We start from the raw sequence: 20605 nt of genomic DNA, 5'->3' as shown, positions 1-20605 counted from the left end.
GAAGTAACACAAATCATAAGAGTCTGCATTAGAAATTCTCAACAGCTGTAGTCTGATAAAAGGCAATCTTTAGCAGTCCCTGTCTTACAGACTTGCTTCTCTCTAAATACTGGGAGTAAAGGAAAGTGCTTCTTCATCACAAAATAAATTAGTTTAATGAAAACTTTAAAAAAAAATTAAAACCCAGTGTTTTTGTTAGGAAGCACCCAATGTACTACCTTTACTTCGGTCCATGTCACTTCCTTCTAAAATATAAACACTACATATGCCTACTCTTGGAAAGTCAAAGTTTATGTGCTGTATTCCACCCCTTTAAACAGAGCAGCTCTCTTAAGCAGCGATTTAAGTAACCAGTAACCAATTTTAAGAATTTTAAGTATTATATGAAAAGAAAATCTTGGCAGGCATGTGCCATTCATTGTATTTAGTCATTTTATTTTCACCATCCAAACTCAGAAGAAACGCACAGTTAAGTTTCAGGTATCAATATACAGTTTTCTAAAAAACATCCCTTTCATGTTCTCTTCAGTAAACCATGTGTTCAAATATTTGCAGTCCAACCATAAGTAGGAAGTGTCTTTCCCCTCCCCCCCCCAGGGACTTTTCCTACTTTAATATAAAGTATTGCAAGCCTCTTATTGAAAAAGCAAAATTCAGAAAAAAATCCTTAGCCAAACACTTTTTCAAAATTGCTGTCTACTCCTTTTGGTAGAGTAATTCTTGTATTTTTCATTCAGGTTAGGTCTCTGTGAGTATTTTAGATTAAGGCAGACAATACACACAGTTTAGAAATACCTTAGCACGTATTTGTCATGGTATGGCATTTTCAGTAGACACCAGTGTTATGTAAATCACTAGTCATTTCACATTTCGGAAAGCTTCTTCAGGGTTGAACATCAGCCTTTTTCCATCAGTCATCTTGTTCTATGTTTCTACTTTTGCTCTCAGAACTCTATCCTCCAGGTGTCTGTGATCACACATTCCTGAAAAGCTTGCTTTCTTTACACAAGAGTTACATTTCTTCATACTTCATACAGTAACATCTTTTTTTCCCATACATTTCAAGGCAGTTGGTCAACATCTCAACTAAACACAATAATTAAAAGCTTAATTTCTGGGGGGAAAAAAAAAAGTAACATTTGCATACCCTTTTACAGTTATATTCATCTGTATGTTTACTAACAATTATCTCAACTATGGAAGTTTTTAATCAATACTAGAACTTTACAAGAATATAGGTTTCTTTTCCTGAAAATTCACTCCTCCTCTGGTTTATTACATGACTGCTGCAAGGCAGTGGAATATATATTTTAAAAATAATTTTGAAACTTCACATATTTATACTGATAAACAACAAACCAATATTATACGAGACAATACTTGTCTGCAAAGATTCTATAAAACATATTGTGCACTTACAAAAAAATTCTTTCACTTCAAATATAAGTGCAAAGCAGTAGTTAATATTTTAATTCTACATCATAGCAGCAGTCATGTATGCATAAACAACACTTGCTACAAAAAAAAAAAAAATCACAGCATTTTGGGTAGCATAATGATTACACTAAAGTATGACAAATGCAAGGCCAACTGAAGAAAGTTTCTAAACCAAAAAAACTGTCAATACAAAGGCTGTATAAAAATATGGCATTATACAATGCTACTGTAGATCTAAGAGCTTCTGAAATGCAGTGGTGTTCGTTTATTTTTAAAAAGCTTACTACAATTGGCAGTAGCAAATTCAGCTAAAAACATCCTCAACAGCTTTTTGAGAAAAGTATTTGGTCTGCTTCAGGACCTAAACATTGACACTACAGATGATCACACATCCACCAAAAGTCCTAAGCACTACTTGGTCCCATTCACCCAGCTGGTAATACTCATCCTGAATGCTCAAGCCCTTTGCACCAACAGACTTGTTACAAAAGACTGTATGTTCCTGACCAACAGCAGGAAATTATACTGCAGTGTAAAGGTATGGCTCTCTCTAAAAATTATATCATAAAGTAAAAAAAAAATTCCACAAAACATTATCCTTGAGTTCAACACTGTATTTATGCAATCAAATATACTATGTAATCAGTCATACTGTAGTAGAACGAGAAAAAGCCTTTTTATTCACTTGAAAAATAGCAGACTGGAAGATTTCTTCATTGTATTACACAAACTTCCCTGAGATTTTTACATAAATTATGTTTAGTCTACTACATATTGGAAACCAGTTAGCTACTGAGTGTCATACACTGCAAATTTTACACAATTCCTGCGTATGTTATCCAGCTAAAATGCTCTTTCAATCTTTAAAGCTTTATCTTCTTTTGTTACATAAAACACATATGCACAACTGAGATTACAATTGCAAAGACCTTTTTTGCACAAAATTTTAAATCTTTAAAGCAATGTACAGAAAACACATGTTAAGTTGAACAAAGCACTTTAAAGTTCTTTGCAGCTTAAAACCTGACTGTGAAATTAGTTTTTAAAATTATGCAAGTACTTGGTGGCAAGAAAACCAACAGAAATATTATGAAATGCAATGGGCAGGAAGAGGGCTGATGCTGCCCTCCCTATTTAGCAATCTCCCATATTTTAAAATCATGATTTGGTATGAGTTATTGATGGAGAGAAACATCATAGTGGTACAAAACATTGCTATACTGGCACGATGTTACACTAAGTAAGGATTGTTTTATTTTTTTATTTTTTAAAGTTGAGGTACTTAAACTTCTGGTAAGATGAAGGTAGTTAACCACAAATCTTAAGGAGGCCCCACAGTGAAAGTAACTCCTTTGTTTAACTGACTCATTGCCACAAATTTTAAAAATTAACACTTCATTTTAAATACAAATCTGGCTGTCAGGTCAGTTTACAGAGTTGTATATCCCCATAATTGAACTTCTCTCAGCAAAAGTCCAAGATAAACAAGCATTGTACTTCACAAACAATAATGCTTAAGAATAAGTAATAACAAAAAAAACATTATTTGAACTAAAAATAAACAAAACCTGCAACTTAGTTACTGCTTTGAGATACGAGATTATCCCCAAGTTTTATGCCTGGAGGCAAAACCAAAGAGTTGTCTTGTCCATAAATTTTTGTTAGACTTCTTTCAAAAGCTTATACAGCATAAGTAATCTGCTAGGTAGTTCTGATCATATTCCAGTTCCCAGCGACTGGGATCATGCCCTTGCCCCCACTATGTGTGGAGCAATTGCACTTGTAATTCCTCATTCAAAACACTCTTATGTTGGGTATTACCACAGAAAGAAATAGGACGTAATTTGGGCCTTATCTGGGCCTTATTACAAAACAGAGTTGATGTGGTTGTGACTGGCCATATCAGAGACAGGGCCAAAAGCATTCTTTTTTGTGTACTGGAAGTAAGGTAATAAGGTGATCATCTTAACAGCAGAGTGAGGAACTGTGAAATAAAGGGCATTTTCTAGATTTTTACATCTGCTTAAAAAGTTCCCAATTTACAGATGGACTTATGACTGCACGAAAATTACAACTATGGAAAGAATAAAAGAGCAGCATTTAAAAGCAGTATGTTTAGCTTTTTCATATTCAGAAACAAACTGAAGACACTGCCTTGTATAAAAATTACTTTGTTTCTACTTCTTATCACTGTATCTTCAATTATATAAAGGAAATCAATACCTACTCAAGAGAGGAGAAGACGACTAAGAAAAACTGGGTAATGTTTGCTTTTTCATTTTAAATTAAAAATTTTACATGGATGAGTAAGGTTTCTGGCTCTCCAAATTAAGAACAACTTGCTCCCTTTCCCTCAAAATACTTACAGTACATCACACAGCCTTCTATATCCCTTTGTATATATTGCTGGCTGATAACACTCAAATGGACACATTAAAAGTTTCTGTGTTACATAACCACTTCTATTTTGTTATACAGAGACGCCATTTTTGCATCAACAATGAAAACATTATAAAACTATATTAATACACACAAGTCCTTGTGCAACACACAAAACAGGGTGCCAAGTCACTATATACTCAACTATATGTGTATCTCCATTTCAACAAGGAAATAGACTGTGTTTTCATCTCAATCTCACAATTTAAGTCACCTCTTTTTTGCATTGCCAAGTAAGGCAAATAATGGTGCTGTGGACTGACCATATACTAGATTATTTAGAAAAGTAATTTCTCTCCGTATTGAGAATTTCAACTTGTTCTCATAGTAACAAATATATCCTGATAAAGAAAACCAGCAGGATTCTTCAGTATGGAGATTGAGATAGAATATTTGCCACACAGATTTTACTTCCAGCAAGGGTAAGAGGCACATGTGTACACACATCAATTATACACAGCAGACCAAGTACATTTTGTTCTGCATTCCAACACATCCTCTGAAGGAGGGACAGTTTTCTCAGCCACCCATGTTGTCCCTTATATGATCCACTCGTTGAGCAAGATCCCTGAAGGTGGGGCGCTGCATAACATTATTGTTCCAGCATTCTTTCATGATAGTGTAAATCTGGAGAAGAAACAAAGAAAATCAGTAGTAGGTAAACAGATGCTACTAATAGTTAATAGTTACTTTGAACTGGTCAAAAGAACATCCAACTAACTTTATGCCTCTAAGCAACAGTGACACGAGAGTGTGCCTAAAGTCTTGCTATAGCAATCAGTTTATCAGCTTGATTCCAGTTACATGAGAGGTGGTGAGAGCAAGCTCTGCAAAAGCCCTTATTATAAAAGGAGATTTCTTTTTCTAAAGTTAGCATGGAAATTCACTCAGCTAGTTCTTGAAACTTTTAAGAGACTTAAAAGAGACTGTGTTATTTTGCTAAGTTTTTATCTTCTTTCTTGCTCATATTTTTTGAAAAGCTAAAAAATGTTTAAAATCCCAAATGCTTTATAAATCTGACCAAAAAAATGGATTTACAAAGACAGAAATTCTAAATTAAGCTCCCCCTGCAATGTTAACATAGACTTCTCCACATTTGTATAATAAATTCTGTATTATTCTTCCCACGTAGTAAGAAATAAGCCTGAAAAGTTACTGTGCAAACTGAACCCACTTCTAGAAGTAGATTTAAATGATTTTTGGAAGATATTTCCTTTACAAGAGGCATTTGGCAACAGTTTTCTCTCTTCCCAAACAGGTAGCTGACACCTGGTCACCAAAGAACTTGACAAGCTCTTCATCTGTACTCTTCTCACTAGTTTAACCCAGATTATTATTATCAACTTCTTGTACTTCCAATAATTTTTTACATGTTGCTTAAGAACAATCTATGCAGTTCCCAGAAAAAAAAAAAAAAGTAGCATTAGTTTCTTAGTTTTCAGCAAATCTGAAACTTCTATATTGACCAAGCTGCTTTAGACACAAGTCTAAAGCAGCTTGTAAGATACAGACATCTGGAAGATTTAATATCTGCGAGGACTGGCCTTTCAGGATCAAAACAGAGACACCACAGTTTCTTACAAAAGAGAGATATTTCCATCTTGCTTTTGTATCTGAAGAAATGTCAGACATTGAACCCTTTGCATTAGTTTGGATACAGTTTCAGTAAAACAGATTATGTATTGTCTTATACATATGACATTCAGGTTATCTACAAAAAGCCAAATCTTTGCAATTCAGCAACTGCTGTACTCATATATATAATGCAAAAAGGTTATTTCAAAGGCTTCTCTTTTGATTGTCTACAGACCATTTCTTCCCCCGTGACTTCCCTGCCCCACCTCGTCTCTGTCTTTTCTGCTAGACCACTTGACGCTGATCTCTCCTGTTTCCAGTTTTGAATGGATTATTTCTCAACTTATTGCCAAGCGTGCTTTATTATAAAGCAATGCAGCAACTGATCTGAGCTAGAAGTGATACATGTTAAAAAGCATAACTATTTTACTTACACTCTTTCCCTAATGATTCACCTACCCAGTCCTACCAGTTTGACTCAAGCTGAAAGTGCACCCTGCTCTGAAGAATAGAGAACTACAAGACTTAGAAGTAGTATAAAAGTATTTTTAAAATCATCTTGAGTATTAGCAAAAAAAACCCCCAACACTAAATTAATTTGTGTGCTCTGAGGATGGCTTTACATACATACATACTTCAGTATTTAAGAAGAACATGAATACAGATCTGACAGCCCTGAACATACAAAATCTGATCCATATACTTAACTGTGCCTACAGTCTGCAGGCAGCTCTTGGCTGAAAATGCTTGACAGTGAATAATATGCATGATAAACATGGGTATTCTTATTCTTGAGGTGGGAAGAGCAAGAGAAGGGAAATAATCAAGATAAGGAGTTCCTTAAATCTTGGAATTAAATGTGAAAAACCTCACACGGATATTAAGATACTTCTGCTAAATGTTACAAACTTCAAAAGAACTCACAGGTCACAGCCTGAACATAAATATCTATATGGGACTTCCACAGAACAAGTTCTACATACTAATCTCATTGCCTTAATGAATTATATTTTTGAAAGCCTGAGTGTCCCAGTACAGCAGACAGTTGCAATAATCCTACTTCATATAATTAGAAATCTAGGCTCCTGAGAAAATGTAGTCTAAAGAATCAGACAAGAAAAGTGATTATACCCATCATGCAACTGATAAAGTAACAGCACAGCCATTCCAATTGTATAAATACTTAATAACCCAAGCAGAACGAAACACAAGGTACTCACCCTGACCAAGCACCTTTCAGGCTATAGTAACATATTAACACAATACTTCACCTCATCAGGGCATCCATCCGGTCTCGGCAGTCGTCCGTTATTCTTCAAAAGCTCTATCAAGTGAAATACAATCATCTGCCCTTGTTTATCATTGCCAATCATGCGCATGAATTCCTGAAACAGAAGGCTGACTGTCATAAATAATTTTCAAAGGAAAAAAAGATGCTGCAATATTCTTACCAAGGGAAAATTCTGTATAAGAATAATAAATAAATAAATGTTCTGGTAACAGCAATAACTTTAAGTTACCTTATTTAAATTGATTTAATGTTTACCTATTTGTTTGGCTCAGCTTTAAGATTTGGAATGGTGTTAAGACATGTCATGTTGCAATAATATAGTTGCATCTGGGATTACTCTTTATGAAGGAGGAGAAAAAACAATCTGTACTGAGAGATTTTTAATTATCAAACAGTTAGGAGTTACAGGATGAATAACATCGCACAGACTACCAGTAATTTTTGTATTTCCTTCCCTTATGATTTGACACTAATACATGTTAGCATGTTGGTCTTCTGATTGGATGCTGCCTCATTAACACTACAGTATCTCCAGAAAAGGATCAGTAAGTATCAACCTATTTAGGTATCAGAACAATGTATATCTTTTAAAAAATTTAAACAAACAAAAAACCCTCTGAGAACCATTAACTATGTACTTACAGCTGGTGGGCTTTTGCTCTTGTCAATATATGTGAAGAGTTCATACAAGACCACACCAAAACTCCACACATCTGAGGCCACAGAAAATTTGCTTTCTGTCAGAGATTCTGGAGCATACCTGCAACACATGGTAAAAGGAATATTGTTCTGTGCAACATGTGTCTTTTTGAAGATTTTTTTTTCATTAAAAACTGCTTTTATAGGCATTATCACATTTTCATTTCCTTCCGCTAGTAACTATTCTTATAATAATAGTTAATTGGTATTGAAAACACAAACAATCAGGGATAACTAGATCTGTTTGGGGTTTTTTTCCAACAAAGCTGTAGATATTTTTCTTATATGTAGGGTAGATAAATAAGATTTTGATGTGAGGAGGTCTGAAAAGACAGACAATTATAGGCAGTAAGCATCCTCCCACCACTTTCAGTGAGCCTTGAACTTTGTCGCAGGTACTTCTGGACTTAAATTTTGCAACTCCCAGTAACATTTAGTAAGATGTAATTTTGTAAGATTTATGCTTTTGCTATGACATTTTAACAGTGCCTAACAGACTAAAATATAGACTGAAGTCACGTGTATGGAATGTCATTTTCTTTTGCTATCAGGCCGTAAAATGTTTATCACAGTTATCTGCCAGTATACTTTCTAAGGTATTTCTATGTCTTTATAGAACAGAACTGAAGTATGTATTTTGCATTCTCAATGCCGTCTACCAATTTACATTTCACAGTCCTTCAGTCTCTCACAGGCTACAGTGTTCTCTTCCTTTTCAAGCTAAGTGCACCTTGTTGAAACATTACCCAGATACAGACATCTACGCAAATATTCAACCCAGCACTTCATCCTTTATAATTATATTCTGTGGGATTTAACTTCACTTGGTCAACAGAGGGTCTATCCAACAGATCTCAGTGAAAAAATATGAATGACCAGTGTTTAGGGAACCAAAAGATCCCTGAAATCACCCTTGAGAATGGGCCCCTTTAGATTTCTTATTTTTGAGTATCATTCCTGTTGCATAGTATTTCTTTTAAATATTTTGTTTGGGTTTTGGTTTTTTGTGTTTTTTTTTAAAGTATGTTGAAAAGTCCTACATGCTGTTCTGTAAAGTCAAACATCATCCATGAGACCTCCAACAATGCTGGGCAACTTACTTTAAGTTTGCACTTAAAAATTCTACAATATGCAAAACAATTGGCTGAAACATCAAAAACTGAAAACAATGATATGATTTCATATACCAAAAGAAGACTTACCAAAATATAGGGCTTTCACCAGGTTCTTTTACTTTGTAGTATTCTTTGTCTTGTGGCAAGACTTTCGTCAATCCAAAATCACCAATTTTAACTCGGTTCTCATTCTCTACTAAGATATTTCTTGTTGCTAAATCCCGGTGAACATATCTTTTTGTGCCCAGGTACTCCATGCCCTAGGTGTAAAGTTCACAAACACAGTCAGAAAAGAGTTACTTTCACCATTAAGTAGCTGCCCTTTCCCTAAAGAGATGAGTGATCCTCAAAGTCAAAACCAAACAGATTGTTACCAAAATGGATGTGCTTGAACATTTGCCTTCTCTGAGGAGTTACTGCTTCCAAACACAAGGACTTCCCTTAACTGAAGGGAAATAGACAGAGCACCTGTCAGAGCCAAGTATTTTTTGATTATGTAACTGGATAGCTGTTACAGCTCCTTTCTAAGGCCAAACAAGTTTGCTGGTGATAGAATAACAAAATTTGGGCTAAATTACACAATCCGAGGCAGATGAGAAGACTGTCCTATCTACCCATTTAATTGAATCTTTTCATTTTGTATTGCTGCTTTCCTGATTGCTTTATGAAACTTTTTATTACATTCCTTGAATCTGGCAAGTATTCTCTGACTGTATTCCCACCTGTGTGTCCTGTTGCTCTTCTGTATGGACCATTATTCACCAACACAGTTCTGCTTATATTTTCATGGGTTGCTGTAGCAAAACATTGGTCCAAAGCCATGTTGTCTTTTGCTGCTGCCAATCCCTTCTTAACAATGCCTGTAATTCTTTTTGCTAAGAATGAAATTTGGAAGAAGCCAGTGTGCATAGTGGCATTACTAAAAAAAGATGGTCTTGCTTACAGAGCAACAAATGGAGGACAGAGGTTGACACTACGCAGGGTCAAGAGACACCTGACTCATGTGAAAGGAAACACAAAGCAAGCTGTCAGTTCTAGTTTCATAAGAAAGCATCTCACTCCTTAACACAAATGAAAAGCAATAAATGATGCTAAGAGCATCAACAAACTCAAAAGTTTTGAACATCAATTTTACACTATTAGTGCCAAAAGTTAGAACAGAATGGTTTGGGTTGGAAGGGACCTTAAAGATCACCTAGTTCCACACTCTGCCATGGGCAGGGACACCTTCCACCAGACCAGGTTGCTCAGAGCCACATCCAACCTGGCCTTGAACACTGTCAGGGAGGGGGCAGCCACAACTTCTCTGGGCAACCTGCTCCAGTGTCTCACCACCCTCACAGGAAAGAATTCCTGCCTTACATCTAATCTAAATCTACCTTCTTTCAGTTTAAAACCATTACTCCTCGTCCTATCCCTACAGTCCCTCCCTGACAAAGAGTCCCTCCCCATCTTTCCTGTAGGCCCCCTTTAAGTACTGGAAGGCTGCTATAGGTTCTCCCTGGGGCCTTCTCCAGGCTCTGAGCCTCATACCCTCTCAGCCTGTCCTCACAGGGAAGGTGCTCCAGCCCCCTGATCATCTTCATGGTCTTCTCTGGACCTGTTCAAGTAGCTCCACGTCCTCCTTTTGCTGGGGACCCCAGAGCTGGACACAGCACTGCAGGTGGGGCCTCATGAGAACAGAGTAGAGGGGAAGAATCACCTCCCTTGACCTGCTGCCCACAGCACGTGTCCCTGTGATGCCAATAACATGGTATCTCTGCAGGTGTGCACACGTCTCTAGCTCGTCTTGTTTATTCCCCATGCTATGGGCATATTTCCTTCTCCCTATTTTATAAGTGAGAAGCCTCAGAAATATGTGACCCCGAAGTCTAATCTTCCTCCCAGACGTCTGTTACCTCCTAGCAGCATTAGGTGGCATCACTGTTTACTCACATCCCATTCCAAAATGCTTCAGAAGTGCCCTCTCATTACCTACTTATCCACGACTATGCTGAAAAATATGAAACCTATTTTTTTCAAAGCAAGACACTTGGGTTTCTGATACAACCAGTCTATGTAAATGATATAAATTTTTATGACTACTACACAAAGTACTGAAAACAGTACTGAAAACTGAAAACTAATGTTTCTCTGATCATAGTAATTTTTCTGTTAGCCTGCAAAATACCTATTCTAAGAGAGATACTTAAATTCGATCGTGTAAGTTTCAAGTGGAAGTCATAACCCCGTGGCCCTACTCTAACAGTGGAGTTAAGGTTAATTATGTGATTTCAATTTCTATCAAAGGTGGGCTCTTCAGCAAGAACACCTGAAGCACTTTAAACATTAAGAGATGGAAAGTAAATTTATTCTTAGCCTCTTCTCCTATCAGCCAGCATTAGCAAAATGCAGGGCCAAAAGAGCAGAAATAAACATAATCACAATCAGATGCATGGAGCAGTTAACTTCTTTACTTGCCATTCTATTGTAAGGATTCTTTAAAGTTGAGTAGAGACTCCTATTGCTTGCCACCATACAAGCTGTACTAATGGCACAAGCTGCACCAGATGATAGCTGCACTAATTTGCATCTACAGAAACATCACCAGTAGCAAATGCCATCTCTGAAAATGCCGCTTTACACAGTATGAGATGCACAAAAAAAAAAAATCACCTTAATCACCTTTAAGTAACAAACCCTCTTCCAATATAGTATCAGGGAACCAAAACACAGCAAGCAGCAAACACACTAATTTTAACCCTCAGGTATGGGCATGCATTCATTTCTCTCATACATTTGAGAGAAGAGCAGCAAGGCAGAGGGATAAAGATTGTTGATTAAAAAACCCAAAATAACAGAGTGATAGAGCTGCAGAACAGAAATCTGTGAGATCCTGGAAGAGCAAGCATTTCAAGAGAAGCAAAAACAGCTAAAGGAAAGGGTGAAATCTAATCAGCTAAAACAAGAAGGAAAAGCATTCAGATCCCATTTTTGTAACATTAGGTACTCGTTTTTAATTACGTTGTTTTGAAGTAACAGAATGCTGCAGAGTGAAATCTTAAAGCAATCAATATAACCTCTGCTTTGCAGGTCTACAGCAACAACAGTGCAAAGCAACACTGTAATCCTTAGACTTTGCTTCCCTTAGACAGGAAGAAAAGATACTTCTTTAAGAACAAGTCCTATATGCAGACTTCCCACATTCTCATGCTCTGTGTACCCATGCTTTGACAAGATGAAAGCAGGATGTTTTCCCACTTAAGTATCTGCAGAAAGCATATTCTAGCTCTCTTCCTCTCGATTGGTGCTTGGTACTTTGGAAGCCTTCATTTCATCTGCTGTTTTCATTTTTCCTCACCAGTCTGAAGACCTGTAATATTGCGATGCTTCTTTTATATATATGTAGGTACACACACATATCAAGACCCTTTTCCTTTGTACCTTCTGAATACAGTTCTTTTCCCAAAGTTCCCTGCCATACTTGCACTGCCTGCAAAGGCCAACATCCACCTTCCAGTCCTCCTATCAGATACTTCTGTCTCAGAGACCAGGGTCTTGAGACACGTTGCCACGGCTGTTCCTTCAAGCTTTAGATAAAGCTTTGGATAAGGCCTGAAGACTTACATATGTGAACTACAGCTTCTTAAGAGAATGAATAGGGCAGGCACCTTAGGACCCCTCAGGTCTGAAAGGGCCACAGAATGAAACAACACAGAACGAAACACAGATGAAACAACACAGAATGAAACAAGGAAGTGGCTGCAGCCTTTGCGTGTTCAAAAATCCCTGTTTCATCTTTATTTTATATTCACTGTTACCATCTCCGAGGTGGTGCTGAGTCTTACACTCTTCCAGCTCTTTGCTTGAAGGAAAATTGTTTTCAGTGACTTATCAGCACTGATATTTTCTTGAAGAAATTATCTCAATATTATTTCTGATGTCTGTTACCGGAGAATGATTTCTTGTTTTGGAGACACAGATCAGAGGGCTTTATAAGGCAGTACAGGTCAAAGTAGGTAGTCACATGTTCAACCCTTCCTCTCTGTGAAAAGACTGATACTTGCCACAGACTTGTGAACTTTTTTCCAACCACACTGCAGAGTGTTTTGCCCATCATGGAGTTTTTGCTGGAGACTACCCATCTAGCCTTGCTTCAATGAAGCACATGAGCAGGTGAGATCAGCTGTTCAAGATGCATGCAGCATCTTTCTGTACATGCTCCAGGTTCAGTAGCTAAAAGATTTACAGAGTCAGTCCAGTTTCAAGCAGGGAGCTATCAAGCTCTGTTCACCAGGTGAATGTCTGAATGCCTGGACAACATCTCTGCTCTGGCAGAGACTCTCCTGCTTGATACCTGTCAGGCCTTTTCTGTGGATATTGCAGAAGTCTTCAGCTCTGATTGTGGCAGGACACAATTATCAGACATAAGAGTATCTGGGGGCTACAAACCCTGAAGAATACTCATTAATTTTAAGTAACCTTTAAAAGGAATTTAAAAGTATTTCTGGTACATGCCATGTGGGGGGAGTGGTGTCCCCCCCCCCCCCTTTTTTTTTTCCTCTTTCCCAAACTACTGAACATGCAATGAAATCTAAAGTGTCTGTACTTTCTTGTACTAAAACATAACAACAGAATAAAACTAGGGTAGATATAAGCCCTCTTTCTGAGAAAATGAGATATCATAATAAAGTTCAGATGTTTGCCCCCTCCTTCTCAGAATTTTATGAACGACGTTCAGTACCAACCATTGAGACTACCAAATAATTTATTAGTTTGGGGCACTTCTATGGCCTCTAGCTCTTCATACAGAAATCACCTATCTTCAGTCTTTCTGCTAAATAAGCTAATATTATCCACAGTTTAAAGTACACTTTTTAAACACATATTGCTGTTACAGTGATTTGATAGCTGAATGTCCAAGTTCTGAAAAATCAGTTGTGCTATGTCATGAAGTTTGCCTGGGTGAGTTTAACTCCTGCAAAATTTTATTTCAGCTCTCATTAGGAAGAAAAGAGGTTCTAAGTCTGAACAAAATATAAAATAAATGAACTATAAAATAAACAAAAATAAATGGAGTATATTCTGCCTCAGTCAGCAGCTAGGCCAGTCTCAGAATCCTGTATTAAAATACACAGACGTCTGTCCAGTTCTTTAGTACATGAATATGTACTGCTAGGTTTTTTTAGGGTTATGTGGTAACAGCAGCCCAACAGTATTATAAAACATACTCTGAAACAACCAATGATCATTGTTTTGAGACAAATGAGATAAGACCAAAAAGACAAAAATTTGTTGAAAAATATTAATAATCTGAAATTTCCTACCTTGCATATCTGAGATGCATACAGCAAAAGTTTCTTGTGGTCCAGCCTCTCCTTGTGTTTCTGTAGATAATCTCGTAAACTTCCATATGGTAAATATTCCATAATTAATCTTAAATTCCTACGACCTTTTACAACAACAACAACAACAAGAACAAGAAAACCACTTAATTTTTCTGTCATTTTCCAATATTTCCAAGTTTTGAAATATATTCACAAATGTCTATGAATAAAACTAATAGAAAATAATCTTAATATAAAAACCCATTTTATGTACATAACTCTGAAACTTTTCATATATTAGTTAACTGCATTTGTTCAGGAAATGGTGTTTATCTAAACACAACAATAATGTAGATATGCTTGACACAGAGCATCACCAATCAAGATCATCTATCACTGAAGCAAAGCAAGTGCCACATGTGTGTACCTTGTTCATGTAATTCATCATCACTGACATGGAACTCAGAATAGCAACTGACATCAACTAGTCATCAATTTTAGCACCTTAAAAAACAATCTGATTTTGAACCCAAGATTTTTCTTTATACAGTAAGATCCTGAGCAGAACCCATATTTTCATTCATCAACAGCATCAACTTTTTTTTTTTTTTTTTTTTTTTTTTAATCACTCAATATGTGTTTCTGAAACTTTTTTCTGTCTAGTCTTTTACTGTATAGGCTGTACAATAATAGGTAGTTATCTACTCTGGGACATTACACTGAGCAAAACTAACAGTAGTTACAAAATGCTTGCATCTTCCCACTTAACCCTAAATTCTTTTCTAGGAAGACTTCTATGCTTTAAGGTAAAGAATCTTGGTAACTAGTGAAAAGAGTACTTTCTCTAAATCAATCAAATTATGGAATGAGCTGACTGAATAAAATGCTCACTTTGTGCTGAGTAGTAGTATATGACAGACACTACTTTCTCTGATTTGTATTCTGTAAGTCCTGGTAAAGTTAGGACAAGTCATTGACTTTCATAAACACTTACCTCTCTGAATTTCTCAGTACACATACTTAGGTGTACCTGAAAGTGTATTCAGTATAGTACATACCTGCACTGTAGCATACTCCTTTGTATTTAACAATGTTATCATGTTGCAGAGATTTAAGTATTTCAATTTCTCTTTCAAAGTCCCTAAGGTGCTCTTCTGTGCTATGTTGCAGCTTTTTCACAGCCACCACCTCCCCAGTATTATCCTGCAGTGGGTCATACCGGCACATTTCAACACTGCCAAAATTTCCCTAGATCACAAATGGAAACACTTAAATAAATACTTAAATACTTAGTTAAAAACAAGTCTACATCTTTGTTTCTTTCTTAGCGTTTGTTCAGACTGTCTTGGTGTTCACTGTATTAGCATTAAGGTGACCACAACTACTGATTTAAATGAAATACCACAAAACCTCCCTGGGAGAAAAAGCATGTAGGATCACAGGTAACAGTTCTATAAGAATAAGAAACATGTTTTATGAAAGGAAACAAACAGCACAGGAGGGAACAAGGACAAGGAAATGGGGTGATGTCCATTCATTTCCTTCCCCCTCACAAATTCCCACTTGCATTTACAAACTGTGAGTTGGCATACCCCTTTTCCTGCACTTGAAAAACCCCCTTTGTTTAGGTTCCCCTTGGCTCTTCTCCTGTGCTTCTTGATGGTTCTTCCTACTTGTTTCAATGTTCTACCTTCTTCTCTGTCTCTGTTTGTATTTTCTTTATCTTCAGTCATCACCCACCACTCTGCTCCTCTCCCTGTGCTATGCTACCATTTACAGTCAACAACAAATCATCTACAAATAGAAGTAGTTCTGCTTCTTCGCTTTCAGGTGATATAGGAATTTATAGCATTATTTCAGCAATATATAGCTATCATGTCAATAAAAAACATAAACCAGCAAGGAACCATTTTGCAAAAACGGTTCTTCGTGAGGATCTGCTATCTGCACTTGGTCATCTGTCTAGGCATGCTTTCACACAGCCAGGCTGTAATGGCTTGCAAAGCTAGTAACCAAAGGCAGATTTCTAAAGACTAAAAAGTTCAAGAACTACATATATCAGAAAGGCATTACTGAATTTAGGGGCTGCATATTCAGACTTCTCAGAATATGCATGCACAAAAAAAGCCAGCTCCACTAGTTCTATGCAAGACTGCTCTGGAGCATTTTAAAATTAATATCAAGTATGAAAAAAAAAGATTATGTCAGATGTAGTTCTGCATTAGTGAAAAAGATTTTAGCCTTTCCGTGTGACTGGATTCATTGTAGATTTCACTACCTTACTTCTTTCTAATGATATTGTGAAACAGAAAAAAAGATCTAAAATGAATTGTCAGGGAAGGCAGCTGGTCTGCCAACAACCTGATTGAAAAGGAGTTTGACCTTGACAAGATTCTGGTGTACCCTTGAGAAAGGGAAGCTTTGCTTCAAGCAAATAACTTTCAAGGAGCTGCAGACCACACAGCAGGATGAAGTAAGCAGGGAGGAAACCAATAAAGGTTACCAATGAGAATGTTAAAAACAACTTTTTGACCAATTATATTGTGACACTCTGGCACCTAAAATATATAAAAATGCATGCTTTTAGGAATAAAAAAACCCCTAGCTGCTTATTCACCCATGTGAGTGTGTGTGTGTCACTTTGTCCTTCTCTACAGCGACAGGAATAGCCTGTTATGGTCAGTAATAACTGAAATTATTGATTTCTCTAACAGAAGTTTCAATGTAAATAATGTATATGGGGGTCATTGAAAGGTAACTGAAAAAGACAGTTCTTTCCTAAGAAAATTTCAAAATAACCTACCTTGCCAAGTTGCTGTAAAAACTTAAGATGTCTTTCTTCAAATTGTGTTGGGTCCCGATCTTCAAAAGCACCAGAAAATCCAAGTGCTCCAATTCTCATATTTGGTAACATATCATTTTCTGTCAATAGCTCATAATCTGAGGAGTAGGAGGAAGAAGAGAAGAGAGAAAGGTAACAGGAGGTACAGGAAGCAAACAAAAGAATGAAGAAACTTACTTTAATAATGGCATGTTCTATCTTTGCTTGGAATACCCTAAAACTGAGTAGAATATTAACAGCCACCTTAATTTCTATATATTAACTTGCAGCAAAGATATATTATGAAAAAATCAAATGACATGTCTTGACTCATAGCAAGTCTTGTTTCAATTTCCCAGTCTTTTTTTTTTGGAGGCCTACTGTACTTCAAAAGTAGCAACTATTGTGCAAGAACTCCACTACTGCAGTCATAAGAAATGTAAACTTTACAAGGGCTTGTGGTAACACGAATCTTCCACTTGGAGAAAAGAAAGATACCTATTTATTTTATTGAGAGAAAAAAGAAAGGCAGTCACAAACGTAACATGCTTGGTTAAGAGACTAGAATGTTTTGGGTAGATATTAACCAAACCAGAAGACTGCTTTGAACAATAACACTAACTTTTAATGTGTTTTAGAACAAACTAAAAGGCAGTAACGTAGTGCCCTTATGAACCTGTATTTCCTGCTTTGGAGAGGGGTTCTGGGTCAACATACCAAAAAAAAAAGACACCATATGAAAATAAACCAGTAGGAATCAGGGTCATTTTTGTCTAGTGTGTTCTTGTGGTATCACAGACTCACCTGGAGTGAACAAACTATTCAAGTCACGTATAATTGCTCTAAATGAAGGCCTGAAATCTGGCTCATAATCCATACAGTTGTTTATAAGGTTTGCTAGTTCTGTCCAGTTGGGGGCAGGAAGCTGGTGCCTATCTTCATAAAACTGTAGTTTCTGAAATTAAATAGACAAAAGGCATTTTAATATACAACCATGCAGAAGACTTAATATTTTCACCAGAGCAGCCAAAAACTACAGCTGTCAACCAGGACTTGTTATCTGACTGATTTACATCAAAAGCCAAGGCTGACAATGTAGCAAGCCTGGCATAACATAATCAGTTCAGAAATTCCCAGTCAGTTACTGGTGAAAGATAAGAAAATAGAGAATGATAAAGATGGTGTCTTTACTGGTAATTTCATAAAACCTCAGCTGGATGGGCCCAGCAGAAAATTCTATACACCTGTGAGCTGGCTGAGCTCCTCCAGTTGTAAAAAGCTTCATGAGTATTATCAAAGAATGTGTATTAGTACAGGAGAGGAGTGTGACTTCTGAAACATCTAGGTATCTATAAGCTAGGTCTAGGTAGACCTTGGATCTTGTTGTAATAGCCGATTACAACACCTGAGAAATCACATCAGGCTTTGTGAGAATGTAATAGTCTATTTATAAAAATAATACTACAAATCTTTTTGTAGCATAGTAAAGGAAACAATCTTTTTGCTTCCAACTAAGGAAGTAAATACGTAAAAAATAATATCTTTATGTAATGTGTTTCTCCTTCACCTCCTGTCCCTAGTTGAGACAAATTTAACATTTCTGGTTTAGCTAAAATAGTAGAATTGTCTGCAACACGAAGTCTTACAATATTTAAGATGTTCAATTACTAGAATAATGCCAGTTAAAATCTATGTACAGTGTTAGGAATACTTTTTGTTTAAAGTGATACACTGTTGCAACAAAGCAACAGAAACATGAACAAGATAATATTGGCAAGCTGTACTTTGTCCCCATAAAAATCAAAACAAAGAACAAAACCAATCCTCAAATCATCACTTCTGATCATTATCTACCAGTGAAAGTGTCCCTTTCCTACAGCAGTCATGGGCCACATCACTTTACATGCTGATATAGTTACAACAGAAGATGTTTTAAATCATAACTGTCCAAAGAACTGTTATTACTGCAGACCCAGTAATACTTACTCTTGAAGAATCCAGTGCACTCAGGGGTTTGTCTCCTCCACTACAGATTTCCCACAAAGTAGTACCAAAACTCCATTTGTCTGTGGCCAGGCTTAATTGTTTGGGATTCTCAATACATTCAGGTGGAACCCATGGTATTCTCTCAAGAAGAACTGTGCAATCATGCAAAAGGAAACATCACGTTAAGATGAATAATAAACCCATAAAATTCTATAACACATTTAATTTAGTAAAAATCACTTCAGTATTATACGTATTTCATTCTAATGGCTTTTAACACCTTTCCAAATTTTTGTGCCCACCTTAAAAAAAGCTACATAGTATGTACAAAAATAGTATTTATGAATCAGAGCAGAGGACCATTAGTTCTATTGTAGAACAACCCTAACATTATGAAACTGCCTTAGCTTCATTTCTGCATAATATTTTTGCTCCACATTCTGTATTTCCCCCAGCGTTACCAAGATTTAGAGGCTACCACAGAGGAACTAGATGGCAAGGACTACTTTGCTAGCAGTTGGCAAGTTATGGCACAGCAAAAGGCACCATAACAAGGAATTTTGTAATATTTGATTTTTAAACTTTTGATACTGATCGCAGTAACAAATTAAAATATGGTATTGTACTGATGTAGATTTAGAGCTCTTTAAAAGAAGATCTCATAAGATTAATGTAGGACTCATATAAAAAACAAAGAGCTTAAACAGTTTATTGGAAAATAATTGCATTGTTTATAGTCTCTAGATGTGTTATTTCTTTTGGCATGTATAAAATTACCAAGTATAAAGTGTGTTCATTTTTCCAAAACGATTAAAAAGACAATATAAAGAATAGTAAGGTTAATTCACTTTCATTAGCATAACAATCTTGCATGCACTTCTCATTTATTTCATTTAATTAATTTTGCTGTTTATAAAGCATTAGAACAGCCTCAGTGGCAGATGACAATTCAGTATTTTTTAGGATCATCAAGCATCTTCAGGCATTCAAAGAAATGCACTGAAGATCTTCAACCAGGCACTCTTTTCAAAAGTTCATTTACTTTCAGCTCTGAAAGCTTCTCCAAGCTGTAAAATGTAACAACTTAATCTTGATCAATAATAGGATACTAATTCCAGCAACTACCTGCAGATGCAATAGACTTACTCATGGTACATTATATCATACTAACAGTACTATCAGTGAAAAAAAAAATTGAAAATGAGAACAGCAGGAAAAAACCCCCTCACACAATGGAGAATCGTGACTTTATTTCCTGTAGCTATTTGCTGATAAAGAAAATACACTCAGAACTACTGACTAGGACCACAGAGATTATTTTAAAGTTATGAATGGATGAAGGAACCTGGTATAAGAGAAGTACCAGATGACAGTCAGAAAAAACACCCCAAACTTGAAAAATAAGTCAGAAGAAGAAAACAAAAAAGTTGACACTAAGACTTACTATCTCTTGGCAAAACTGTAATACTGATGCCAGGATCACTTAGTTTTATAAACGGAAGGTTTCCAGACTTCCTGTCTTCCTCTCTGATAAGCAAGATGTTTTTTGCACAGACATTCCCATGAACAAGGCCTTTATCCTCCTATAAACAGAAATGTATCTTTTATATACTGACAAAAGATGTCATTGTTGAAGAGGTAAAAAAAGGTATTTTACAGCATAAGGGAAACATCAGTGAAGAAAATAATGATCCAGATTAAGTTGATCAAGTCTCAGACATTTTATTAGAGGCTGAGTTTCTAGCCAGCTTTCATTCATTAATTTTAATTATCTAACTAAATTTAACTCAGAAGAATAGTAATCCATCAGTATGATACATTTAAAATGAATATAAGAACATTTAAAGTATGTTAAAAGAAAGATTCATCTAATCACATACCCTGTTTCAAAAAACGGCCTTTATGCTGAATTAAACAGACTGTAAGGTTGGGACTA

At 36.2% G+C, this 20605-nt stretch overlaps 1 protein-coding gene across 4 annotated transcripts in view; it reads right to left on the bottom strand.

The window, feature by feature from the left end:
• Positions 1 to 418: 418 nt before the first annotated feature.
• JAK2 (Janus kinase 2) overlaps positions 419 to 20605 on the bottom strand; it is a 92287-nt gene continuing 72100 nt past the window's right edge. For all 4 annotated transcript variants that reach the window (XM_026866792.1, XM_026866793.1, XM_026866796.1 and 1 more), the window contains exons 16-25: positions 20114 to 20252; positions 18670 to 18821; positions 17488 to 17638; positions 16666 to 16802; positions 14921 to 15110; positions 13863 to 13987; positions 8644 to 8816; positions 7385 to 7502; positions 6723 to 6836; positions 419 to 4503 (exon numbers count right to left, since the gene is read on the bottom strand). In XM_026866792.1, coding sequence (XP_026722593.1) covers positions 4396 to 4503; positions 6723 to 6836; positions 7385 to 7502; positions 8644 to 8816; positions 13863 to 13987; positions 14921 to 15110; positions 16666 to 16802; positions 17488 to 17638; positions 18670 to 18821; positions 20114 to 20252 — 1407 coding nt within the window. In that variant the 3' untranslated portion in view covers positions 419 to 4395. The remainder of the gene's footprint in view (positions 4504 to 6722; positions 6837 to 7384; positions 7503 to 8643; positions 8817 to 13862; positions 13988 to 14920; positions 15111 to 16665; positions 16803 to 17487; positions 17639 to 18669; positions 18822 to 20113; positions 20253 to 20605) is intronic.

The sequence above is a fragment of the Athene cunicularia genome (genome assembly GCF_003259725.1).
Source record: "Athene cunicularia isolate RWA chromosome Z unlocalized genomic scaffold, athCun1 chrZ_part4, whole genome shotgun sequence".
NCBI lineage: Eukaryota > Metazoa > Chordata > Aves > Strigiformes > Strigidae > Athene > Athene cunicularia.
Note: the sequence above shows the minus strand (reverse complement) of the source record. Positions and strands in the feature narration are given on the sequence as shown.